The 27,955-nt window shown below is 40.3% G+C and overlaps 2 protein-coding genes and 1 long non-coding RNA gene across 3 annotated transcripts; all 3 read right to left on the bottom strand.

Moving 5' to 3' along the window:
• Positions 1-1,292: 1,292 nt before the first annotated feature.
• LOC143413201 (uncharacterized) lies at positions 1,293-7,423 on the bottom strand. Its single transcript, XM_076875908.1, has 6 exons — positions 7,246-7,423; positions 6,270-6,432; positions 6,091-6,192; positions 4,395-4,520; positions 1,668-1,709; positions 1,293-1,558 (listed from the first exon to the last, which is right to left on the bottom strand). Exons 2-6 carry the CDS (start codon positions 6,423-6,425, stop codon positions 1,460-1,462), a joined length of 525 nt encoding a protein of 174 aa, XP_076732023.1. The 5' UTR covers positions 6,426-6,432; positions 7,246-7,423; the 3' UTR covers positions 1,293-1,459.
• Positions 7,424-8,300: 877 nt separating this feature from the next.
• LOC143413344 (interferon-induced very large GTPase 1-like) lies at positions 8,301-13,530 on the bottom strand. The gene has a single exon (XM_076876189.1). The coding sequence runs from the start codon at positions 13,136-13,138 to the stop codon at positions 8,573-8,575; it is 4,566 nt and encodes a 1,521-aa protein (XP_076732304.1). The 5' UTR covers positions 13,139-13,530; the 3' UTR covers positions 8,301-8,572.
• A 3,313-nt stretch (positions 13,531-16,843) lies between these two features.
• Positions 16,844-19,220, bottom strand: LOC143413271 (uncharacterized). Its single transcript, XR_013093905.1, has 3 exons — positions 19,133-19,220; positions 18,319-18,353; positions 16,844-16,924 (listed from the first exon to the last, which is right to left on the bottom strand). It is a non-coding gene; the product is annotated as an uncharacterized LOC143413271 (long non-coding RNA).
• Positions 19,221-27,955: the final 8,735 nt, after the last annotated feature.

Here is a 27,955-nt window from a genome sequence, read left to right as displayed (position 1 = left end):
CTTCTTCCTGTACCACTGCTTGAAGGAGGTGTCTTCCAGAAACTGGCAGTAGGACTGGGAGTTGAGCTTGACTCCATCCTCAACCCGAAAAGGCCCCACAAGCTCATCTTTGATGATACCAGCCCAAACCAGTACTCCACCTCCACCTTGCTGGCGTCTGAGTCGGACTGGAGCTCTCTGCCCTTTACCAATCCAGCCACGGGCCCATCCATCTGGCCCATCAAGACTCACTCTCATTTCATCAGTCCATAAAACCTTAGAAAAACCAGTCTTGAGATATTTCTTGGCCCAGTCTTGACGTTTCAGCTTGTGTGTCTTGTTCAGTGGTGGTCGTCTTTCAGCCTTTCTTACCTTGGCCATGTCTCTGAGTATTGCACACCTTGTGCTTTTGGGCACTCCAGTGATGTTGCAGCTCTGAAATATGGCCAAACTGGTGGCAAGTGGCATCTTGGCAGCTGCACGCTTGACTTTTCTCAGTTCATGGGCAGTTATTTTGCGCCTTGGTTTTTCCACACGCTTCTTGTGATCCTGTTGACTATGTTGAATGAAACGCTTGATTGTTCGATGATCACGCTTCAGAAGCTTTGCAATTTTGAGACTGCTGCATCCCTCTGCAAGATATCTCACTATTTTTCACTTTTCTGAGCCTGTCAAGTCCTTCTTTTGACCCATTTTGCCAAAGGAAAGGACGTTGCCTAATAATTATGCACACCTGATATAGGGTGTTGATGTCATTAGACCACACCCCTTCTCATTACAGAGATGCACATCACCTAATATGCTTAATTGGTAGTAGGCTTTCGAGCCTATACAGCTTGGAGTAAGACAACATGCATGAAGAGGATGATGTGGACAAAATACTCATTTGCCTAATAATTCTGCACTCCCTGTATTTGAGCCTTTGTGGATTGAAGAAAATCTTGTTTTTAAAGTCATTAAAGATGTATGCTCTACAATCATTCCCCCATAGAAAAAGTTCAAAGAAATCATTAAAAAAAACCCAAATTCTCCTGACATTCACACCCATGACTGGATGTAAATTTCTGACCACTCTTGTATATTTTTCTCCAACACAAAAGCCAAATTTGATTATTATATACAGATTTTTTTTTAGCATTTACTTTCCATAATAATCTCAATATACAGAACTATGAGTAACTAAAGCTTTAAGCTAAATGTAAAATGGTAAACAGACTGGTTTGTATATAGCGTTTTTTTGTTGTTGTTTTTTTTACTCTGAGCACTTTGTACAATTCACTAGTTCACACCCATTCATACATTAACCAGCTCTGTTTGAACAGGAGCCCATTTATTTAGAAAACAAAAACATAAATCATAGTTTAAAAAAGGATTTCATACAAAAACATTATGAATTTTAATGAATCATTTCACGGAAACTAACAGATCACAGTCTACCACAATCACACCACTGCAGCTGAAACTCAGGTGTGTGTTTGTTTTATATCTCTTTGTGTTCCTTCAGCAGCAGGTCCATGTAAGCTCCGGTCACCAGACTCTCCTTAGAAACTCCAAGCTTCTCCATCAGATCCTCAGCAACCTAAAATTAAATAAATATTTAAATAAAGGGAGACAAAAATGTGTCTTTTCCAAAGACAGTGTGAGACTGTGGGCTGCATCTGTTGGTAGATAAACCGTTTAAACCCCACCTGCTGTCCCTCTGCCACAGTCTGCTCTGGTCGCATCACCACCTGAACAAACACACAACAGATTATTCAGTGGGCAGGTTTTCACTTACAGAGCTCTGGATCCATTTCAGCACAGAACTCACCACCAACTCACTGAGGACTTCCTGTCCTCTCAGAGCCCTTCAGATTGAGATCTGACAGCTATTAAAAAAAATAAAAAATAAATCTAACACGATGTCAGAAATGCTGACGATCATGAACTCTGTCCCCCTGAAGCAAAGATGGGTTTAAAATATGTTCAGACACCGCTGGAAATGGTCTGATCCAGCCAGTGCTCCTCAGTTCTCCTGCCTAACCAAATCTCACCAGCTTAAACTTATCAAACGAACTGTTTGCATCAGTGTTCAGATTTTTGTATAAATTCAACTAGAGCTGGGCGATAGAACGATAAACGATATGTACTGCGAAATAACTTTTTCTCGATAGAAAAGTTAAAGTATTGCGATAGACCTCATCTCGCTTGTCCTCTTAAAAAGAAAAAAAAAAAAAAAAGAAAAAAGAAAAGAAGAACAGCCAATCCAAATTAACCCTTTAAGACCTACCATAGAACCAAGTCCGCCAGAGCTTATATCATATTTTTACATGCTGTGGAGCCATTTTTGGGAGCATTTCAAGTTGCTATACATCAATACAACCATTATAGCCCAGATTTTAATAATATGTATTCATTAAGTGCATAGTAATTACATAAATTGCAAAAAAGTGCAATAAACTACAAAAAAATTGAAAATCGTTTTTGTTTTTTTAACATATATTTGTAGTTAGAGAAATTTAAGAGGCTTATCCCTCAAAACTGTAAATACAAAAAAGTTGCACAAAATAGTTTCCCACCACATGAAATTTATTTTGAGTGTCTTCATAGTTTTATTTTTGAAATACACCAATTTTTATACACTGCAGGAAAAACGAAAATAAATATTATACTGCAAATTTGCAAAAAAGCAGCACATGCATCAAAATAAACTATTTCCAGCAGTGCAATATGAGTCCTAAGCATCCCAGAAACAACACAGAAAGTCATAAAGTCAAAGATAACTTTTAAAAAGACGAGTATAGGCCCTGAGGCCCTGATAGTAAAAAAGACTACATTTCCGCGAAAATGACGTCACTTCCGGTTTTGGGCAGGTAATGGCGGAAATGCAAAAGTTCGCGCTGACGTCTATTCCAACGTAGGAAGTGTTATGACCAGCTGATCGGATCGGCAAAGCGTGTTTCTGGAATATTATGTTTTTGTTCCTGCAAGCGCTTTTTATGCAGTTTTTGCAAAGCTTTATGTGGAAGGAAACCGTGACCTAGGACAAGTTGATGGCATAAGATGTAAGTACAACTCCTCCGGTTTCATATGCAAAAAATTTTTTGGCGCTAGCTTACGTGGTTGCAGTGCTACTGGGATTTAAAAATAGTTACGCAAAACAGAGCGTGCCCGCTCCGATCGGCTGTAAAGGGTTAAGTAGCGCAGAGCCGAACCAATCACAGCCGCAGCGTCACGTCACGTGACTTGTTACGTACAGCACAAGTGCCAAGCCGCACATGTGTATTTGTTTGGGAAGCAGCCAGCCGCCGTGCCGCCCGGGTAATGGAGGAAATGAGTGTGCCGACTAGAGAAAAATCAACCGAGAGCGTGACTGAAGGTTACCGAAGAGAAAACCGATGATGGTTCCAATGCCGGAGAGATTGTCAAACGGAAGAGCCATAGAAGTTCCGTAGTGTGAAGGTATTTCGGCTATTTCAAGTCTGACAAAAAACAGAGTAGCGTGCACTGTAAATTGTGCCGAAAGCAAGTCTGGAAATACAATAAACCGGTGCATGCTCAATCTCTGACTGGAAGCGCTAATTCGTCATTCGGCTTTTGTCAGACTAAAGTAACTGTTAAAACTGTTTGAAAAGCTCAGCTATACAACAAGGAGAGATTGAGAATTTCCTTTTAGTTCTCAGTTTATTTGATATTGACAAAAGTTAGTCAGTTTTGTCTGTTCTTCTGTAAAACAAACTAAGATTTATTTTTAGAATTAATATTTTGTTTCTAAGTGGAATTGACAGTTTAGTCTGTTTTGTTTGTTCCATTTTGAAACTTAAACGCTTTAGCGGCTGCCTTTTGTGTAGTTTGCAATATTTGCCTTTATTTATCTGAAAAATTCTCATGTTCCTTAAGTACATCTACCCTGTTGAACTTATTATGGGAAATAAATATTTAAATAAAAACAAGCTGCTGATTATTTCACATTTTACTTGTGAGCAACGGCACATTTAAATCTTACAAATATAGTTATTTGGCTTATATCGTGATAGATATCGTTATCGCCTGAAATGAAAAAATCTTATATCGCCCAGCTCTAAATTCAACCCAAGTCCATGAAAAAAGCGACAGAGTTCTAAGTTTTAGCAGAATTTAGTTTTTGACTTTAATACATATAAAGTCTGCACACTTTACACTACCATCAGGTCTTTATTTCTTTTCATCTTCATTATGTGAGAGGGTAGCTGACGTGTTGACATTAACCAACAGGAACCGCATTTAAAGTCACAGCGTGTCATCTTTAAGCACATTTTGTTGGTGAAATCGAAGCTTTTTAAGCTTTTTGCACAACATTTCACACAGTTTAAGTTTCTGATATTAGCAGATATTCAGCCGGTTTTCTGATTATTCACTGATCAATAGCTCGAGGTAAAGGTGACAGGTTTGCTGACCTCCAGCTCCATGTAGTGACCCAGTCCTTCTACCGTGTCCAGGTGAACTCTGGTCTGACCAATCAGAAACAGCCGCCGCTCCTTCTTTACTTCACCTTTGACCCCGAGGGCTTCTGAAAGGACAACCTGCACAAACATATTTACTGTTATTAAGATTACTGCCACTGAGATATACTTAAAGATCCAAATACACAAGATGCTGAATTTTCAGCTCAGTGTCAAAAATAAATTAAAGATCTGAAAATTAAACTTTTTTGTTTTTAAACATACTGATTATAAAGCTTCTCATATGCGGTACCTTCAAAGCCCACCAGGGGTTGCTACACACACTCTGGCCAGCTGATTTAAGGGGCTAAATTACCTCCCCAACATGTCTTGAAGAGGCCTGGTACTGAACTAATTGTTTGATTCAGGTGTGTTGACCCAGGGTGAAATCTAAAACCTGCAAGACATCTGCCTGGAGTTCCCACCACTGCTCTAAATAGCCTTCTTAACTACCTCAGTAGCTCTAGCTGTCTTTCAACAGCTTGTTATTGTCCCCGTCCCCAAACTCACTGTAAAACTCCAAACACAAACTTCATCCATGTTAGCTGCTCAAAGTACTCCTTTCATCTAAGCAACTCTTTTTTTAGTGGTTGTCATCTCTATCCTTAATCACTCTAGCCTGCTGCACATCCTTATCACCTTGATTTGTCTGCCTAGCCAATAATAAAAGTCCTTTACTTCTTCCTCAGTCTCAGTATGAGCCTTTGCCATCTCTTTCTTTGCTGTATGCCTAGCTTCATCTGTAGCCCCAACTTTAACCTCCCTCTACAGCTCTACACCCTCTCATTCTACACTTTGGCTGTACTATCAAAAACAATTATTACCGTAAATCCCGGACTACAGAGCGCACCTGATTAAAAGCCGCATGCTGTAATTTTAGAAAGAAAATCAATTTTGCACTTGTTCAGGCCGCACTGGATTTTAAGCCGTATGCGTTTCACTCGTAATATGAGATATTTACACAGAAATATTACACGTGAGGATTTTTAACGTTTAATTTCATCCGTAAGGTAACATAAACGTGATGGTAACATACAAAAATACATACTGCAAATGCTTTTTTTCCTCGAACAGCGCCTTAAGTATACGTACGTATCAGTAACACACAAATTACGTTGCTTATGGTTTTTTTACAGAACAGTGCACAAACAACATTATGTCTCTTAACAACCGGTAAAAATATATACCATATATATACACTACTTATCAATTTTATTGGTCTACTGCAGGGGTCGGCAACCCTAGGCACGCGTGAAGGGTTAACTGATGGCACGACCATAGCTGGACTGGCAATCCGGCATACTGGGCATTTACTCGGTGGCCCGGTGACTTTTTTTCTTCTTTGTAACGGTATAAACAATGAAAGGTGGTGGATTGGCCAGATGCTGGTCGGTGTGTAAAAATAACTCAGTTGTTTGGTGGTGGCTATGGCGGAGCTTCCTCAGATGGTGGTGGAGGCCAGCAGGTGGATGAGAGAAAGGGGAGGAAGGAGGAGGAGAGACCCCAGGCAGCCGCCGGTCCGAGTGTAAATTAAAAAAACAAAACAAAATCCACATTCACAGAGAAATCTTGATTTAAGTTATTTCTCTGGTTTGGGGGCATGGCCTACGCTACCTAATTTCATTAACAGTTACATATGTTGGTGCTTTACCTGGAGGCTCTGTGGGTCACTGGTGGGGGTGATGGAGTAACGAGACAGTTTGGGTCCATCGGTGTCCGGACGCTCGTAGAAGATCAGCTGACCTGACCCGTTCTAAGGAGCAAAAAAAACCAAAAATGTAATTTTTTGTATTTTAAACTTCTCTAAACCTCATCGGTTGTTCTCTGTACCATGAAGTCTCGCAGCTTCAGCCGTCCTTGGCTGCAGCTGAAGAAAGTGTCATGCTGCCTGATGATCGTCCCCTCCGATTGGCTGAGCTCAGCCGCCTTCTGGGCAAACTGTGTCAGGTCGCTCACTTTGGCTTTGATCTCCACATTGGATGGCATGGCTCTACTGAGTACATACAAAACATGCAATGTGTTTGTACCTGATTAAATAACACCAAAATTAACTTTACCTGCACAGAAACTTGTTATGAGTTTTATACTCTAACCTGTAACCTTTTAAAGATGTCCCAACCATCACCAAAGATATTCATGCAAAATTAGACCATAAGTCTGAAAAAGTAACAATAATAACAACAACAACAACAACAACAATAATAATAATAATAATAATAATAATAATAATAATAATAATAATAATAAGTAATGTGTTTCTTCAATCATATTTCGGTTCTTTATTTTCGTTATTTATTTATTCCTGAGTTTGGCCCTCCATACTAACAGGCTTCCACAGACTCACAGCATCCTCAGTCCCTCATCTAACCGTTTATTTTGAAATTCTATGCCATGTTTGAACAACTCAAAAAGACATATCCAAACACGTAGCAGCGTTTTTAATCCTCAAATACTCTTCTAACAATACGGGATAAAGTATATTCACAGAGACTATTTTTATTATTTTCACAAAACTACGCCACTGCTTCAGAACCAAAACAAAGATGGCGTCTTGAAAGAGGCGTATTAAAATCCGTACATGTACTTCAGATGCGGGCATATTTTTCTTCGGATGATTAGATGAGCCTGTACGCATGAGGATAACTTCTCCATGGACCTCGTGACAGGTCTTCAGGAGTTTCTAAGGCTTGGCGGTAAAGACACCGATTAGCTATGGAAACCGGTGTTAATGCAAAGGTAGCAGAAAGTGCAACAGTCAGCTGCAGGAAAAAATAGATTTGCACAAATAAAGCTTTTTAAGTCTCACCTGTTCACGAGTCTCTGCTGCTGTCTAACTGCGTCAACGAGGCTTAATTTTGCCGCGATACCATGCCTCCGGGGAGGAGAAGCAGAGGCGGAGGTAACGGACCAATCTAACCGCAAGTCAGCGCTGACTGACGGGAGGAGCCGCAGCGCCGTCGGCGTCTTTCTTCTTCTTGTGCGTTTTATTGGTGGCTGGCAAACAGGGAAATGGTGGATTATCGCCACCAACTGGTATGGGGTGCTGCTGTTAGCCTCTGTTAGCTCCTTCCTTTGAAGTGGATCTAACCCTGTTGGGCTGTGTAACTTTACACTTAACTTTTTATCAGAGGCAAAATATGAATTTTAGGGTATTTTAGGCATAATATTAGCTGATTATGCAAGTTAGTTATGCTACTTCCTATGTGTAACACATAAACACTTTCACAAATTTTAAAACGTATTTTCATTGTTATCAGTTGGAAAATGTATTTTTTGCATAAACATACTTTATTAAGTACTACTCTTTTAATTAAACTTGGCTTGATAGGAGTTTTGAAATACTCACTTCTGTGCATATAAATTCACAAAGTTCAGACTGTACGTCAGAACAAAAACAAACAAAAAAAGACTTTTAGAAAATTTAGAGTGTTTATTTTTTAAGCATTTTTAGATAATGTACATGTCATTTATTCATATCACATTTAAAAAGTCTAAAACAATTTCAAATAAAAAAAATTATATGTATATGAAAACTGTCAGCATAAAACAAAAGTCTAACTAACTACATACAGTGAGGATATAGTAACTGTTTTATATGATTCTAGCATAAGCTAGACAACACCATCCTAAATCTTATATGGGACAATGTTCTTTAGCATAAACATAGAATCTAAAACTAAAAAATTAAAATAAAACAATGTTGTGGATCTGATATGGTTTTCAGTGGCAGTAGTTTCAAACTATTTGTGTAAAAAGTTTTACATCCTTTAAATGTTACATAATTTGTGACAACATATCTGATAAATCTGTACATATTAATCAAACTAAATGACTTGATTTGACACACACACACACACACACACACACACACACACACACACACACACACACACACACACACACACACACACACACACAAGGTCTGTGTACAGTTATTAAATGCAGGTGATTTTCTTTATGTGGCTGCCAAACGTTTGTTTATGCTGCAAACCCCCTGACCAACTGTCACCGGTTAGTTGTAAGAATCTTGATTAATCCTAAAACAAAATTTTTCAGTGGTTAATTCAGATATTAGGTGGGTTTTTGAGGTGAAAAGAAAAGATAATTTAGCCCAGGGCTTCAGTTTGTTTGAGTTAGCAGTACATTTCATCAAGGCTTTTAATGGCTTCCTCTTTAGAGATTTTTTTCCAGTCATCTGGAATCTCTCCTCTGCCCTGGAATTTTAGATTATAGTGCTCTTCCAGTGTGTTTTGAAATCGGCACACAAACCATTTCCAGTACGATAGTCTCGACCCATCGGGAGTGATTCTCCATGTGGCATACTTTGAGCCAGCAGTTCTGTATTGTTTATAAGGAATGCTTTCCTCTGAATCATGATGAGGGTAAAACCTGCCTTCGCTCGAAACGTTTGTTGTGCAGAAAGTGATGCACAACTCCTCTGTGCCTTTGTAGTGCCATCCTTGGATCCCATTAGGTCGATGGAAAGGGACGCTGTGGTCATCGGGACTGTGATCTTCAATAGTGTTGATACAAACAGCGGAACAGAATGGACACTTTACCCAGCAACGCTTACACAGCTGATCTGTGAGGATTTCATCCGGCTTCAGTCTGGATTCCTTCAAGTTTTCCAGTGACATGGTGCTCATCTGCACAATGATGGCAGCAAATCCTTTCTCTATCTCTCCCTTCAGAAAGTTAAAATCATTTATGTCACTGAAGTTTTGAGAACAAATGGGATCCAGAGTAAGCTTATCATTTAGCGCACTGGAAAACTCCTTCAGCCACCTGTCTGCCTCTCCTCCCTGAGTTTGGACTTTATGTGTTGCAGTAAATAAAGCTTGACTAACAAGTGAGTTGATGTCAAGAACGTTTTTCTCAAGTAAATTCATGGCTTCATCCTTGTGATCTTTGAAGATGTATTTCTCTACTGCTGCTGCGATAAAAGCTTTTGTATGTTTCCTTGGGTTCTTGATGTAGGTGATGAAATCATCAAAGACTTCTTTCTCAGCGAGGGACTTCAGTATATGTTTTTCCAAGTCCAGAGTGTTGCCACTGAATGCTGGGAAATTGCACTTCATCTGGTCAGCCAGATCAATGGCAGTCCTGTTGTAGAGAGCCTCAACAGTGGAAGCTTTCAGCTTTTCACAGATCAGTTCTCCAAGGACAACAGCAGATGAGTTTCCTTTGCAAAAGCTTCTAAAAACTGTGGAGAACTGTGCTTCCTTGCTTTCTAAATATGTGAGTGGATCATTCCTCATTTTGAATTTTTTATGGGACTCGAGAAGCCAAGTCTCTGCTCTGTCGAACACATACAGCAAGAGATCAACTGTAAAATCCTTCTTCAAAGCAAATTTCCTTTCTGACACAAATTTCTCGACTTCATCTTTCACATGTTTGGCAAGTTCATGCAAGTAAGTTGGTGTGTAGCCTCTTGTTACTACAGGTTTACTTTTCAGTGCACCAAGGGACTCGTTTTCAGCTTTTTCAATGAGCGATCTGATTTGTTGTTGTTCTTTAAATGAGAAAGAACTGCTGAAAGCATATTTTTTGTAAAGATCTACCACAGTCCCCAGAAATTTTGGTCCACTTGTCTTCAGGTAGTCTGAATAATCACCAATCTCAGATATTTTCTTGTATCTCCCACGTCTTTTTGATTCATCTACAAAAGCCAGTTCAAAACCGAGTTCTTGAAGAATAGTACAATAATCTTCTTCCAAGTTGACGTCTACAACTGTTTTAGTATCTGCTGTTAATTCAGTAATCCAGCCGCTCCAAACAGAGTTGAACTGTTTGTTAAGCTCTTCTTCATCTCTGACTTTATCCTTCAGTTGCTGAGCGAGCTCTTTGCTCTTCTGTAGCAGCTTGTTCTCAAAGCCTGTCTTATCATCATCCAACTGTTTACATGCTTTCTTCTGGAGGATAACTCCATCAAGTTTTGTTTTTAATCTGCTCACCTGCTCATCATAAAACTCACTGATTTTGATTTCAAATCGTCCTCTCCACTGAGTCAACATTTCTTTATCCTTGTCACTCTCAAAGTATGTTTTTATCGCTTTCCTAATTTCTTTAAATGTTTTGCTTGTTTCCTCCAAAAGATACTTCTTCTCAACCTTGTCAAGATCACCATTTTCAATTCTGTTATGAAGCTGTTCTTCAGTGGTCAACATCTTGCTTCTAAGGGCCCAGGTCCAGTTCCCATACTGAACCTCAAGTTTTCTGTATACTGCGATTTCAAGTGTGTTTTTAAAACTGAAAACAAAGCTTTCATTCAGAAGGGCATTCCACAGGTCCTCAACTTTGGTCTTGAACTGAGAGAGTGTGATTCCAGCAGACTTTGAAGCTTTAGACAGGATGACGTCCTTTAGTTCTTGGATGCTCTCACTGTAACCTGGATTTGGAGGAGCCATGGGTGGACTGCCCTCCCATAGCTGGGCACAGTATTTCACATCTTTTTGCACATCAAATTCAATGACATCACTGAAGCACTCTGCATCGCAAACCTCCTCTTCAGCTGCTAGCTTGGTCATCTGGTCCAGTTTTTCCTGCAGGCGTCTCTTTCCATCCATGTTTTTCTCTGCTGCTGCCACATCTGTAACATTCTGGTGAACAAACACACAACTGGGAGAAAGATGAACTTTCTTCATCCTCATGAAAGCCTGAACAACAATCTGCAGAATGTCCTGCATCTCAGATGGATTCTCTCCAAAGATGTTGATTAATGTCAAGTTTCCCAGACCAACAACAAATGTTGCCAGTTCATTGTCATGGTGAGGAGTGGCATTAACTTCCAACTCAAGAGCACAGAGTCCTTCAGTGTCCACCACTAGAACATAGTCGGTCTGAAAGTCTTTCTGCATCTCCTCTGATACTTTGAGCAGTTGCATAAAGGCACCTTTGGTGCACCTGCCAGCACTTACTGCAAACTGCAAACCAAACATGGTGTTCAGCATTGTTGATTTTCCACTGCTTTGTAGGCCTAAAACTGACAACACAAAAACTCTCTGGTCACCCAGTTTCTTGATGACTTCCTCTAAAAGACTGGAGATCCACGTTAAAGGCACGTGACCTGCATCTCCATCCATCAGCTCCATTGGATATCCTGATATCATCAACTGTGCAGCCAGCTCGGGATATTTAGACCAGTCAGTGTTGTTTCTCTCCTGCTGTATTTCTCTATGGGCTTCATAGAGCTGTCCCATTTCCCTGAAGATGTGCTCCAAGCCAAAAGATGCAGACTGCAGTTTTTTGGAGATGCCTTCGAGCTCAGCCTGTTTTCTCAATAGCAAATCTGATTTGTCATGTTTGCTTTTCAAAACCAAGACCTCAGACCATGTTGTATTGTAACTTCTGAGAATCAAAGAAAGATAATTTGTGGAGAGCGCATCTATTAAGATCTGAGTCCATTTTAGGAAATATTCTTTGTCTATTGGTGGCAATGATGAGAGGCTTCCAATGAACAGCTCCATCAGTTTACTGCAGGAAGCAGCACATTGTTTCTGACGGATTCTCATCAGTTCTTGTTGCTTTTGACTTCTCTCCTTTTCAATTTCTCCTCTAAGATGAAACAGCTGTTTGTGTATTTTGCACCAGTCACACCAGAGCTGCCCTTGAACAGCAAGAAATTCATCTTTGATCTTCGAGACATCCATGTTGTCTTTTGTGAGCAGATTCATTATTTGCAAAGCAGCAGATTTCCCTCTTTGACAGGCTGGGTCACTTTCATCCACTCTGGTTCCAGAGAGCTCAGCCATGGTTTCAAGATGGAAAAATGGCTTCAAGTTGGAACCATCTGGAGAAGATAAAACTTCTCTAATTATCTTTTTCAGCTGTTCAGATACATCCGCTTGGTTTTTATCTTTGAGCCCGATAATGTATTTTCCATTTTTTGTCTTAACATCATAGCAGTCATCAACAGTGACACAAATGAGCGACTTCTTGGACTTAAAAAGAGTTGCTATGAAAGAACTACTTTCTTTGTTTTTCTGCAGAGTTTCAACAAGAAAAATATTGATGGAGGATTTTTCAATCAATATTTCACACTGTTCTTGAAGTGACAGCGCATCACCATGAAGATTACAAAAGGCAATGCAGTCATTGAAGGCATCATTGGGTTTTCCAGCAGGACAGTACCAGGCAATCTCTGCCACACCATCCATCAGATGGCGAGACTTGATGCTTCCTAAGCAGTTTCTGTGGAAGAAGGTGCTGTGACGATCGTTGAGCAAAGTGTTCATCAGCTGAGATTTAGACACTGACAAAGAACCCAGGCGGAAAAATGACACCAAGGGTGTCTGAGCTTTGTAGACTGGGATGTTCTTCATGGTGACAATTTGTGAGTCAGGTTCGATTTGAGTTACCTTCCAGCTTTTTGTTATTTGTCTGAATGTCCACAAAGGACACACAATCTCCTTTGATACTGGGTCAGGAACAAGCAAAGGTAAGGCATACTGACACTGAGCGAGCTTTGCAATTATGATCTGTTTAAGGAAGCTGTCTGAGCAGTGATATACTGCCATCTGAACATCCATTGGATGCAGAGGAGTCTGTTCTTTCTCATGTGTGTCTACGCTTGTTCTCAATAAAGCCTCTAAATCACCGTCATCCGTCTCAGTGATTTCAGACACCGTGGGATTTAAATAGGCCATCTCAAGACTGTCTGTTCTTACAAGAATACATCTGGCCCTGTAGTCTAACATCATCAGTCTGTAGAGAAACAACGAATATCGTTGCACCCCTAATATATATATATATATATATATATATAAAACAAAAACACCCAGCACGCCCCTGCGGGCGGTTTATCCTTCAAGCTCGGGTCCTCTACCAGAGGCCTGGGAGCTTGAGGGTCCTGCGCAGTATCTTAGCTGTTCCCAGGACTGCGCTCTTCTGGACAGAGATCTCCGATGTTATTCCCGGGATCTGCTGGAGCCACTCGCCTAGCTTGGGAGTCACCGCACCTAGTGCTCCGATTACCACGGGGACCACCGTTACCTTCACCCTCCACATCCTCTCGAGCTCTTCTCTGAGCCCTTGGTATTTCTCCAGCTTCTCGTGTTCCTTCTTCCTGATATTGCTGTCATTCGGAACCGCTACATCGATCACTACGGCCGTCTTCTTCTGTTTGTCTACCACCACTATGTCCGGTTGGTTAGCCACCACCATTTTGTCCGTCTGTATCTGGAAGTCCCACAGGATCTTAGCTCGGTCATTCTCCACCACCCTTGGGGGCATCTCCCATTTTGACCTCGGGACTTCCAGATTATACTCGGCACAGATGTTCCTGTACACTATGCCGGCCACTTGGTTATGGCGTTCCATGTATGCCTTGCCTGCTAGCATCTTGCACCCTGCTGTTATGTGCTGGATTGTCTCTGGGGCATCTTTACACAGCCTGCACCTGGGGTCTTGCCTGGTGTGATAGACCCCAGCCTCTATGGATCTTGTGCTCAGAGCTTGTTCTTGTGCTGCCATGATTAGTGCCTCTGTGCTGTCTTTCAGTCCAGCTTTGTCCAGCCACTGGTAGGATTTCTGGATATCAGCCACCTCCTCTATCTGCCGGTGGTACATACCGTGCAGGGGCCTGTCCTTCCATGATGGTTCCTCGTCTCCCTCCTCTTTCTTGGGTTTCTGCTGCCTGAGGTATTCACTGAGCACTCGGTCAGTTGGGGCCATCTTCCCAATGTATTCTTGGATGTTCGTTGTCTCATCCTGGACTGTGGTGCTGACACTCACCAGTCCCCGGCCCCCTTCCTTCCGCTTAGCGTACAGCCTCAGGGTGCTGGACTTGGGGTGAAACCCTCCATGCATGGTAAGGAGCTTTCTTGTCTTTATGTCAGTGGCTTCTATCTCCTCCTTTGGCCAGCCTATTACCCCAGCAGGGTACCTGATCACGGGCAGGGCGTACGTGTTGATGGCCCGGATCTTGTTCTTACCATTCAGCTGACTCCTCAGGACTTGCCTGACCCTCTGCAGGTACTTGGTGTTTGCAGCTTTTCTAGCGGCCTCTTCCTGGTTCCCATTCGCCTGTGGGATCCCCAAGTACTTGTAACTGTCCTCTATGTCTGCAATGTTGCCTTCTGGTAGTTCAATCCCCTCAGTTCTGACTACCTTCCCTCTCTTTGTTACCATCCGACCACACTTCTCCAGTCCGAACGACATTCCAATGTCATTGCTGTATAGCCTGGTAGTGTGGATCAGTGAATCGATGTCTCGTTCACTCTTGGCATACAGCTTGATGTCATCCATGTACAGGAGGTGGCTGACAACTGCTCCGTTCCGTAGTCGGTATCCGTAGCCAGTCTTGTTAATGATCTCACTGAGGGGGTTCAGGCCTATGCAGAACAGCAGTGGGGACAGAGCATCTCCTTGGTAGATCCCGCACTTGATGGTGACTTGTGCTATGGGCTTGGAGTTGGCCTCTAGTGTTGTACGCCACATCCCCATTGAGTTCCTGATGAAGGCTCTTAGGGTCCCATTGATCTTGTACAATTCTAGGCATTCCAGTATCCAGCTGTGGGGCATTGAGTCATAGGCCTTCTTGTAATCAATCCAGGCAGTGCACAGGTTGGTCAGTCTGGTCTTGCAGTCTCGGCTGATTGTTCTGTCTACCAGTAGCTGGTGTTTTGCGCCTCTGGTATTCTTGCCAATCCCTTTCTGTGTCCCGCTCATGTATTGACCCATGTGCCTGTTCATCTTAGCCGATATGATGCCTGACAGGAGCTTCCATGTAGTACTGAGGCAGGTTATTGGTCGGTAGTTGGAGGGGACCGGTCCCTTCTTGGGGTCCTTGGGGATCAGGACCGTCCGACCTTCGGTTAGCCATTCCGGGTGTCTCTCGTTAACTAGCAGCTGGTTCATTTGTGCTGCCAGACACTCGTGGAGTGCAGTCAGCTTCTTCAGCCAGTAGGCGTGAACCATGTCGGTCCCTGGTGCTGTCCAACTCTTCATACTGGAGACCCTTTCTTGGATATCTGCCACTGTGATGGTTACTGGACCCTGTTCAGGGAGGTCGCTGTGGTCAGCCCTCAGATCCTCTAGCCACTGAGCATTGCCGTTATGGGTTGCGTCCTTCTCCCATATGCTCTTCCAGTATTGCTCCGTCTCCAGCCTTGGTGGTGCTGTTCTCTTATTGTTCCCTTGCCACTGAGAGTACACCTTTGTTCTGTGGAGAACAGCTGGGGTACACCAGATAGATAGAACTGCCTTCTATCTATCTGGTGTACCTCCTCAAGCGGCTGGCCAAGGCTGTGAGTCTTTGCTTGGTTTCCAAGTTTCCAAGGCCTCAGGTATGGACAGCTTGCTGTATTTCTTAGGCACCTTATTTGTCGCACCTTTCTGCAACTCCGTTAGTTGGCTAACCTCCCTCCGTGCTACTTTGATCTTGCCCTCTAGCCTCCTTCTCCATGGAGGGTACTGCCCCTTGTGGCTGTTCAACTTGTAGCCAAGCATCTCACTGATCACTGTTGCCGTATTGTAGATCAGCTTGTTAGTGTCGGTAATCGTGGTTGTAGGTATTGCCCGTAGTGCTGCATTAACATCATCTAGCAGACCTTCTGAGGGTACTTCACGTAATCTTGGTAACCGGCTACGGGGGATCCAGGTTTCAAGCTTGGCCATGATCCTATTTTTCAGGTCAGTTCCTCTCGCACTCAACGATTCTTCTCCTATCGCACTTGGGGCTATGTACCCAATTTCGGGTGGGGGTGATGATATCTCCCCCCTGACCTGGCGTCCTGACTCCTCCTTGCCGTAGCATTTGTGTTGTACCTCGTCAATCTCTAGCTGTGAGAGCAGTCCCTTCTTTCGAATGTTGGAACACTGAGCTACTAGTTGTTTCGCCGTCATTGTGGATGTTGGGTATCGAAGAATCCATAGGTCCCTCATCCCACTTTTCGTCAGGGTGCCCTGGTTCCTCAAACCTGACGCGGACCTTGTTGATCCAGGCGACGTCCGAGCCGGCATGCCTTCATATTTACCTGTCTCACTCATGTCTGCGGTAGGCTCGCTTAGCATAGGGGGTCTAGCCTTGGGACCCTTACTGGATACAGACGCCCCAGGCAGGAATCGAACTTGCGATCCTCTGTTCCAAAGGCATGTAGTCTAACCACTACGCTATCCAGCTGCTTTGGTTCCCTGACCGGGAATCGAACCCGGGCCGCGGCGGTGAGAGCGCCGAATCCTAACCACTAGACTGCCAGGGAATATATATATATATATATATATATATATATATATATATATATATATATATATATATATATATATATATATATATATATATATATATATATATATCTGTGTGTGTGTGTGTGTGTGTGTTTGTGAGATATGTATATGTTTTGCTATTGTGTATGATCAAAGTTCAAATAGAAAATATTACCCTTCTTATTGGCTTCAGATGTCGCTTGAATCTTGATTATAGAGTTTTCTGCTGGTGCTGCAGTGTCATTACTCTTTGACTGTATGTCTTCATTCATAGTGTAGCTCTAAAAAACAGATATTTTAACTTAGCGTGCAGGTAGAGCCACCGACCTTTATAACAAAATGATGACAAGCTCTTGATTTTTTGTGAAATCAAGGTCTTTCTCGCTCTCAAATGACAGTGTTAACCACTCGATAACTGAAAACTTAATTTATCTCATCAAATTCTTGTTATTTAACCTCAGCTGTTATGGCTAGAAATTACTTTCTTCACAAATAAAATTTTAAGCATTAGAGAATAAAACATATTGATAAACATCTCACACATGTATCGTAACTTGTTGCTCCCTGTCAGTATTCAACAAAGACTGAACCAAAATGAAGCAGTTTGTGAAAAACTACGTAAGATAAACCAGTCCACCCCAGGATTAAGTAAACTGCAGAACCACTTTTAGCAGCAATAACTTGAAGTGATCACTCTTTCACATCGCTGCTTCAATTCTTTGAGATTTGTGGTCGTTTATTTTTGCACAGCTCTCTTAAACTCCCACCACAGAATATCAGTTGGGTTGAGGTCTGGTCTTTCACTGGACAATTTCAACACATTTGTTCTTTTCTTTTTCAGCCTTTCTGTTGTAGATTTGTTGTGTGACATTTAGTTCAAAATATCTTTTGACTTCTTTAGTATACAGACTTCCTGGATGACTCAGCGACTGTAAGGTTTTCTGTGGATGCAAAATCATCACGTCTCAACCACAGTGCAGACAGTTGGTTTGAGGTGTTTGCAGTGATATGCTGAGTTTGGTTTTATGCATTATGGGTACACATCTCCACTCTGTTCTCATCTGTCCGAAGTGCATTGTTCCAGATATATTTTGTGGTTTGTTCATATGAAGCTTTGCAAATCTAAACTTTTTTTTAGAGAGAGAATAGAGACTTTCTCCTGCAGACCTTCCAAAGAACCTGTATTTGTTCAGTCCTTTTCTACTGACATGACGGTTAACATTTAGTATGCTAACTGGGGCATGTAGAGTCAAGAGCTCTCATGCTTTTGCAGTTTCTCTGATCATTTCACGTCCGACATTTATGTCCACTCCTTGGAAGATTGTATTAACACACATTTCTCACACTGCTCCAGATCTGCACATTGCCAAAACTTGGTCACAGTTGATGACGATGGTGTACTTAGTTTTTAACACACTGCTACTGCAGTTTGGCTTTTTTTTCCTGTTAAATAAATGATGACATTGTGTAGTCTGTCATGTTTTGTTGTGCACCTGAGGTTGTGTTTCAGAACCTGGTAAGGAACAGATGATTTTATTATATTTGTAAAACAAAAAAATTGACAGTGTACTTTCTTTTCATCAGAGTAGACTGCTATAAGTAGACTTAGAGGAGCAGTTTGGTGTTCATTTTGCTATGACAGTGAACAGGGACGATACAAAGACTTCATCTTTACCTCTGTTTCAGCTGCGCTCTTCGCTGACTCCTCTCCTGCAGGGTAAGTTAACAACAGGCAGGTTAAAAGATCGAACATTGAAGAAATGCTTTATCAAGTGTCAAAATATGTTATTTTGAAGAAATGAATCTCCTTCAGTTAAATATAAAGAGTCTTAGTTGTATTTATACATTGATGTATTAATCGAGATGCTGCCCCTGTCAAAGGTGACCTCTTTACTTTCAATCCGTCCAACTGAAGGATTGGAGCCAAACGTTTTACACACTGCTAAACAGTAACAGAATGAGCAATAATCCATTAACAGAAGTTACGCTTCACAAACTACACTGTGCCTAAAATAAATAACGACACACATATAAAATAAGGTAATGTAAAATAATATGATGTATCAAAAGACTACTGTTGTTAAGATACAAAATAGCACATAAAGTTAGCAAACAAAATTATAACTGTGTGAACAAACTGATAAATTGCCTGTTTAAATGTCACATGATCTGATTTACATCTTCTGATTGGTGGTGCTGAGGACATGGTCACTTTTCAGGACAAAGGGAAGTGACATTTTTGGGTATTTGCTAATAAACCATGTTTTGGAAGAAGGTCAGTGTCTAGAAGTGAACCAGCTCAGTTATTGTGCACACTGACAGCTTTTACATGATATCGCTCATTTTGAATGACGTTTAGACACTTTTGGATCTGAACTGTTGAATCTGTTGGATTTGTAAGACTGTTTATTTCTTTGCAAATGAGCAAAGCATAAAATAGTTATTTCCCTCAATGCATGTTACTGTAGAAGTAAAGTTTTCATTGTTACCCTTCTCAATGTTTAAAGGTTGTGATGGAGTCCAGGTTTCAGATTCTCCTCCTCCTGTTGCGGTGTCTTCTCTTTTCTCTGACTGATCTTCATTTTCGTCTTGTGGCTCAGTCTGAGTAAAGAAGTCACTTGTATGACTTTATTTGCTGGCTGCGATGTCTGAGATTCAAACTGTACATGTGATTTGGCTCTATATAAATAAAACTGAATCGAATTGAACTTGTCATTATGTTCAGAACACAGACGTTGTCCTTTAATGATGAACAAACATTAAAGGGTAAAACATTACCTTTCCTCTGACTTCACGTGTGATCTCCACTTTTTCTTCTACTGCAAGAGGACATAGAAAAGATGATTGTGCAGTCAAGGCAACTGTTCTTTGTTCATGTTATTTGCATATTGTCCATGGTAAATGGGGTTGTACGCCGTCTTAGTGACTGGACATGGATCAATACTCAGTACTGAGTTTTATATTGGTTCAACAAACCGAGAAGATTTTCTGACCACACTGATAACAATGTGTGGAAGGCAGTAATTAGTATGCTGACTCTGAGGTAAATTATTTTGCTGCTTGCAAAAGATATTTGACTTTGTTGTTGCTGTTGCTTTAGTGTAAAGCGTAGTGTAAAAACATCGGATTTCATACAGAAATATAACTTTAATTAATGTTTACACATATGTCTCTGTGCTGAGCTTCATGTCTCTTCATAATCATGACAGAGGAAGACATTTTTTCCATTTTTCTGCTGTATGTACGAGTTGTTTTGGGACATGCATTTTTAGAGATCAGAGCTTGAAATATGTACTGAGAATTGTCCAAGAGCAGCCAACAAAAACACTTAAAAGTACTGAAGGAACAGTAAGTAGAGATTACACATTTGATATCTGTAGAAACACAGATTGGACCAAGCTGGACTCCTGTCCTTCAGAGCTTCTCTCCTTTGCACACTTTTGTGTTTAATAAGATTAATAATTCTTCTTCATGTTTAAACTCCAATGTCCAACAAACAACTCCAAAAAATATATTTTAAAATGCTCGGTCAGGCTGTCGTGATTAGATTACCTCTATTATTGGTGGAAGATGGTACAGATGCATTTTCAGTTTCACTTCCTGTGCTTGTAACGTTCAGCTCTAGGTGCTGAGCTTCACCAGTTTTATTCAATAAAGGCTGAGAAAACAGGTAATAAATAACAGGTTAGATCTGAGATAAAATGTTGAAGTGTTTGACTGTAAGGATGTACACAGAAATGCAATTATTTGCAAATCCCATAAACTGATATTTTATTCCTAATAGACCACACAAAAAATAACTGATGTTTAAACTGAGGCATTTTAGTATTTCACTAAAAATACAGGCTCATTTTGAATTTGATGGCAGCAACATGTTTCAGAAAGTAAGTACTTTAGTAGGTACTAAAGACAAACAGCTGGAAGGACATTTACAGCTAATTTGGTTGACAGGTCAGCAACATGAGCAGAGCATTTTAGGGTTTGTGGCAAGTAAAGATAGGCAGAGGTTAATCAATCTGCAAAGGAACTGGGCATTGTGGGTAACAACAATTGCTTGTCATTGGTTTTTGTAGATTTAAGCAAAATGTATCTTATGGACATGTTTGTATTGTATATCTTGAAATGTAACTCTTAGAAAATGAATATGTGTGACAGCTGTACGATTAAATGTGAGAATTATATATATAAATATATATATATATATAATATATATATATATATATATATATATATATATATATATATATATATATATATATATATATATATATATTACCTTTGTTGTCGTTTCACTTTCATCCAACTCATCTATGGAAAAAGAAAAAAAAACACAACTTATACATAATGTCAGGTTTGATTACTACATTTAAGTCCTGAATGTTTCAGTTTGTTACTTTTAAAGTAACAACAGTCGCCTCAAAGCACATTACACTATGCAGTCCCCTATGAGCAGCGCCTAGCGTCAGTGGGAAGGAAGAACACCCTTTTGAAACGAGTAGACCTCTGGCAGAAACAGACGGGCAGCAATCAATGCAACCAGCTAGAAAGGTGAGAAAGAAGAAAAAAGAAGTGCATAGGGAGAAAAGACAAAATGCAAGAGCTCAGACTGAGGTAAATGATCCGCATTGTGAAGAAGTGAACAAGCCCGCTCAACTGTGGGATAACATGGTACTATGAGGTATTTCAGATACGATGAAGTATTGTACATTCAAATCTGGATTTAATAGGAAGTCAGGGAAATAAGCTGATCCAACAGACATGCCAGTGCAGGCCCACAGTGGGTAGATGTGGGTGTATTGTGGAACTGTAGGTGTGACAAATCCACATTTATCTCATGGAATATGGGGCCCAAGTGGTTGTGCAGACACAGGGTCCACAGCAGTTTTGCCCTGTTGGGTCCTCATGAGGGAAACCCATCATGGGCTCCATCAAGCAGATAAAATAAATGAAGTGAACGACTTTATATAAATGTAGGTCAGATGATTTATCACTTACTTGCGATTTAGTTATCAATGTTCAGTTTCTACGACTGTAAAGAGCAATTAAAACGTTAAGTGTGCTACATTAGCAGTTTGAGTTGTATCTAATAATTCATTAAAACAGATGAATGTTACAGTCAGTATTTAGCAATGCTGGCTCTTCACCATAAAATGTCTTTAACGGTGGCTGCTGGAGTCTCTAGTTTATGTTTGAGTTTTTTTCTCAGTGGGTTTATTCCAAAGTGGGAAAATCAATTTGAGAATAAGAATGAATTATGCTTCCTTATCATGGTCTCCAAGCCGGCATGGGTTCCTCGCTGCTTGGAAAGACTGGCTCAGGCATTGCTAACAAGGAGTAGGCTTCTTCGGCCTGCACTGACTAAAGAGCCCGGTTAGCTGACAGTTTATTTTGAACAATGTGGAACATTAAACCTGCCATCTACAACTACAAAACAGTCACATTTATTATATGCACCACTTAGCAGGGCTGTGGAGTGTTGGTGAAACAGCTGCAGAGCCAGAAACACATAGTTAGTTTGCTAACGGTTAAGCTAGTTCACCTAAAAAAACACACTCATTACAGAAATGCTACAGGCACAGTCTGCAGTTAGTTATACGGGGTCCCTGCCTAATTTGTGTTTTACAAGCAGAACGAGTGTGCTATTTAAAAGATGAATTAATCAACTACAAAATCAGCTAGCAGCAGAACACCAGTGTGTACAGAGAGATCACAGTAAATGACACAGTACCATCTGTGGCACAGCAACAGCAACACAAATGGAAGATTTTACACTTTCTTCTTTTTCTACAAAGTCTACGGTTTCTTTTTCCTCCTTTCTTTTCTGCTGTCTGCTCAAGCTCCTCCATCTCGGTGGATTTTCATCCAAGCAGAAGATCAGTAGTGTAATCTATCAGAGATGATTCAAAAAGAGAGATTAAAACAGAAAATTACAGAAAACAGAAAATTAAATAACTGCATCTTGGTTTCATTTTGAATCAAGGAAAAAAACCACAACTTTATCATAGCAGCAGATTGCAGAAATGAACTTTAAACAACTAATGTGCTTTTCCCCAAAACAAATACAGAATAAACTGCGACCTTAGCAGGTCAGCAAACAGATTTCAGCGGAGAGCTACTGTTGCCCAGACTAACAAGAAGACATAGTGACACAAACTGAAAACCGGTTCTGAATTTAGTAAAATTAGAAGTACCACACTGTGAAAACACCTGATTATAAGAAAAGCTTCATAATATTAGCATTTCTGAAATCTAACACTTTGTTGTTGTATTAAAAACAACCCCAAAGTGAAACTGACCACACTTGAGTGAACATGCTGCTTTTGGTTTTCTTTTCCATCTACATGTGAACCAACCCCTTCACCCTGCCTGCTATCCTTCATTCACAAATCACCCCTGACACACTTGTTCCATTGAAAACATTAACTTCTATAATTACAAGGCTATACATGTCTTGTGATCCACAATGCTGGCACTGTGTCTGCGCACGTGTGATGTGATCTGTGTGCGTGATGATTTGTGTTTGTGATGTGTGATGAATGATTTTCAACTGCAAAGAATGTCACAAATATTTGCAGACCTTTGACTGCACATGAAGTTTTTGAGCTTTTTGAGATTTGTGAAGTTAAACAAAAAATGATCCGTGGTCAGAAGTCATCATAATGTGTTTTGGTAAATATGAACCATTTTCAGTGTTTCTTTACATCTGGCTTTGACTGCGTCCTCTTTAAGGTCACTAAGAATGAAAAGGTGGCTTTTTCCCTGTTTTTGTTTTTTTAACTTTTGTCTCTGACTTGAAGGTTTTTTTCTTCTTCCTTTATATATTAACTGTCTACTTTGTTACCTTTACAAATGTGCTGATTCCTGCATTGACTGCAGTCCTTCAGTTTGTGGACAGAAACAAATGAGTTCTCAGTCATTTTCCTATCATGTAAAAAAAAAACATCTGCATCTGAACAGGGACTCAGACCAAACTACCTAGTTATCTGTCAGCTGCTCTAACGACTGTCTTTTGCCTTAGAACTGCTCCTGATTATATTGTATGTATAAAAATGTTAAACTAATATTTTTGAAAGCCCACATAAGAATGGAGGAATATGGCAGCAGGGACTTTACCGATGAGCAAAGAGTGGAGAGTACCAAACTTGTCAACTAGACAAAACTGACAGTAAAAGGAAGCTCAACCACATCAAATGTGAAAGCAGCAAATATGAAAGTTCATTCAAAAGTTCAAAGTTTGGTAACAGTTTTTCACAAGAAAACTAAGTAAAAACAATGTGTATAAGATGGATAAATTAAAGGAAAGCCCAACATAAAGCATCTTAGACCACATGCTGGATGATCATGTGCTGCAAGAACAGGTTTAGTGCTTGTTGGCATTTATTCTCCAAGTATTTCTGGAGGGATGAGCACAGTTCTTAAGAAAATAAATTCCCAGATTTGGTGTTTTAACCACAATATGGGAATATGTGCATATCTTTGTGGTCAGATGTTTACATCCACTCATCATGGGCATGAATGTCAGGGCAGTTTTGGGCTTTTCACAGTTTCCTCGAACTGTTCTTGATTACACAGCATACCTCCTTGATGACTTAATCCACACACAGTCCAAAATATACAGACAAGCTCAAATACAGACATACGCTCGCATTAATATAGGGTTTAACTTTTTGCCTTCAACAAATTTCTGGCCTAAATACAGTTGGATATTTGACCAGAATTAGCAGAATGTATTTAAATTCATGCCATGAATCCATGATTAGTGTTTGTAACTCTCTGATCACAGCTGCACGATTCACTGTCATCCTTATTAAACCTTTTAACCCTGGTAGAGCTAACTCGGCTTTGCAGTGAATGAAAGTAACCGACACACACACACACACACATGCGTGTACTCACACACAAAAATGTTCCACAGTTAATACGTACTCACCTTTCCTTTGTGTTTCTGAGCTCGGTCCAGTTTGTGTAGATGCAGCTGCGTCTCAGTGAATCTTATCAGCACTGTTTTATAGAGTTCAGCGACCTTTGACTGGAGATCTGCCCCTGACAAAGCCTTCCCACAGGCTTTGAGCCAATGTCATGTAGTGTGAGAGGTGAATGAAAGTAAAAGTAAAAGTATGATATCATTGCTGCATTATAACATTTACCAGAAATGTTGTGGCTTAGAAGAAACTGTGGGCTCTTCATAACTGAGCATCCAAATCAACATTTGTCTTTTTCTCTTCATGCAATTGGCTCAAGATCTATCAGATCATTACAGTGTTCAGTTCTTTAGAGACTTTAAAGCTCTTAAAGAGGATACATTTCTCCAGACACTGCAGGTGGTTATTTACACATGCAGTTGATTATTGTGCTGATAGGGTGTGGTCTGTGGTTCAGAACAAAGAAACAATGTGTGCAGGTGCATGTGGGGGATTCCCGTAGTGCCACTATGCTACAGCCACACTGTAATGTTTTACACAAAACCAATAATTAAGATGAATGTACTCTGAATGGTATTTGCAAACTGTGTTAAATAAACCGTTGAACCCCACCAGCTTTTAAACTCACACGACTGGAACATCTTACTTTGACAGTCATCGGTTCATTTCAGTCTCCACTTTTTAAAAGAGTCAAGTGTCTCATCAGATTTAAAATTAAAAGCATTTCCATAATATTATATTAAACCCTCTGGAATAAATGCACGAATAAATCACCACATAAACAGTACATATAACTACATGCAAGGTCTTATACAGGAGCATAACTGCTTCTAAATTTAAAACTTAAAATTCAGTTATGTTAGCTTGTGACAAATGTTAAGAGATATCTTTTTTTAATTTCATATATTGAAAAAAGCTCTTGCTGTGGATAAAAGTTAGCTCATTCCTCTTAAACAAGTATCCACCCATTCACAATGTTTTAAAAAAGATGTTTTTGTTTAGAAAGATGAAGACAGAAAGCTTAAGTACTGTTTCTAATGTCTATCTGAGTGGCAAGCCTACAGCCAGTATTGGTATTATCAGAGTCATTTTATGTTTCTAAGATGTTGAATTAGTTATTTAATTGCATTTCTGAACAGAAAATTTTGTTTCCGTATTTGAATGTTCTGCTTGATTAATTTCTTAGAGAAGTTCGGTGTGATGAAGGAAGATTTGATACATATAGCACTAAACATCATAGAAGACATTTGAGATAGTGGACCATATAGCATAACATCAACATAATGGCTGAAGTGAACATGGTTGTAGAGTATATGACCCAAACAGCATAGAAAATAAAATAAGGCCAAGATTTGACTCCTGGGATATTCCACTATATAGAACAAAACCTCCTGCTGTATCCTTTACAATGATACCATGGTCAACTCAGATCCAAGAGAAAGGTCTTTAGGTCAGTCTAAGCGAATTAACTTTGGTTAGATTTTTGAGTAGAACAAGCAGTGCAGAGGTTTCTACAAGACTGGGATCTGAACTAAATCTAAACAAATATCCCAACATTACACTGAATATAAACTCAAAGCTTACTCTGAAACTAACGAAAACAAAACTAAAAGTAAATATACTAATAAAAAGTTAACTGAATAAAAAAAAACCCTCATAAAAATAATAACTAATGAAAAATACTGAAAATACTGTTGATGAATATCTGTTCAAAACATACAACATGCAAACATGCAAAATTATTTTTTAAATATTGACCTTTTTACTTTATTAAATGGGTGTAGACATCAATCTATGAGTAATTTCTTTCATCAGAGGTCCAAAGGAAAGGCTTAAGGTCTAGGTAGGGTGGCACATACCTCTTCAGTGACAAAAATATGTCAAAATCCCCCCATATGTAAATGGAGTCAACAAAATATCCACAAAAGCACTTTAAAACCATTTATTTATCATTATGTCTTCTAAGAAAACAGACATTTTAGGGACAGTGCGACTGTACAGTTATTGGATAAGGTTTGATAAGGCGTGACCAGCAGCCGTGGCAGAGCCTCACACTGGTAATATTTCTGCTGTAAAATTCCTGCAGTCGAGTTTTTTAATGTCACATGATCTCTGTGATGTTTTTCCTGACATGAACTCATAACACGTTGAACAAACAGTGCTGTTTGTCTCTACCGAAGGCCTTCTCTGTGTCTAAAGATGTGCAACTGCTTTCTGAAATATGTTTTGGAGCAGAGGTGTTTTTTTCAGGAACGGCAGTGCTAAGTTTTATGTGTTTGCCTCCCATCCAAGTAGACTGGGAGGCAGAGCCTTCAGCTTTCAGGCCCCTCGTCTGTGGAACCAGCTCCCAGCTTGGATTCTGAGAAGAAGAGGAACAATATTTGTCTTAAGGAGCAGCTGTCCTGCTGTGCTTTGCTTCATCAGTGATTGTTGATCAACCACTGACCTCCAAGCCCTTTGTTCCTTCAGTGGTGCTAGTTTCAGTCATTATGCAAATGTACTGTTTATAAGATTGGGAAAACCTGCAGTCACCTAGACCGAAGAAGTCACTTGGATGAGTGATGAAACGTTTCTCCCAATAAAAACGTTACGTCCAGAAGAAAAGAAACTTTTTGGGATTTCCTTCCTCGGATGATTGAACATGCACCAAGACATTTGTCTCACATGATATAAACACGAAAAAAATGAAGAGCAGATCAGGCCTGGATCCCGCTGCTGTACTGAACCCCATCAACAAGACTGGCTACAGATACTGACTACGTTTCATGAGTCATCCAACTGACTTCTTCAATCTGAAACTGTGGCTTGACAAACCTGGACTGAAAGCCAGCACAGGGACACTGACCATGACCTCACAGTAACACGCTCTGAGCACAAAAGCAAAAAAGGTTGGGGTTTACCACACCAGGAAAGACCCCAAGGGTAGGCTGTGCAGCGATGCTCCTGAGACAATGTAGGGCATAAGGAGCACAAGAGCTCGAGAAGATGTGGAGGGTGAAGGCAACAGTGGTCCCAGTTGTAATCTGAGTACTCGATGCAGTGGCCCCCAAGCTAGGCGAGTAACTCCAGCAGACCCCGGGAACAACATCTGAGATCTCTGTCCAGAAGAGTGCAGTCCTACACAGCAAATCCAGCATGTCCAAATTAACACTGTCGGATTTGATTTCAACACTATTAAAATGTCTATATGGGTCCACACCAGAGAGTGTTAATTTAACTCTTTTTGGAGAGTTGGTACGTTAACTCTGATTTAGTGTTAAACACCAAATCTGTCTGGAGTTGATAATTTAACACTTGGTGTTAAGAGTTTATATATTAACTCTCAAAGACTATTTTAGTTTAACTACGTAAGAGTTATCTTCTAATTCATTCTAAAAAGCGGGAATTTTA

This window comes from Maylandia zebra, linkage group LG17, assembly GCF_041146795.1.
Source record: "Maylandia zebra isolate NMK-2024a linkage group LG17, Mzebra_GT3a, whole genome shotgun sequence".
Classification (NCBI taxonomy): domain Eukaryota; kingdom Metazoa; phylum Chordata; class Actinopteri; order Cichliformes; family Cichlidae; genus Maylandia; species Maylandia zebra.
This window is presented reverse-complemented; position numbering and strand designations above follow the sequence as displayed.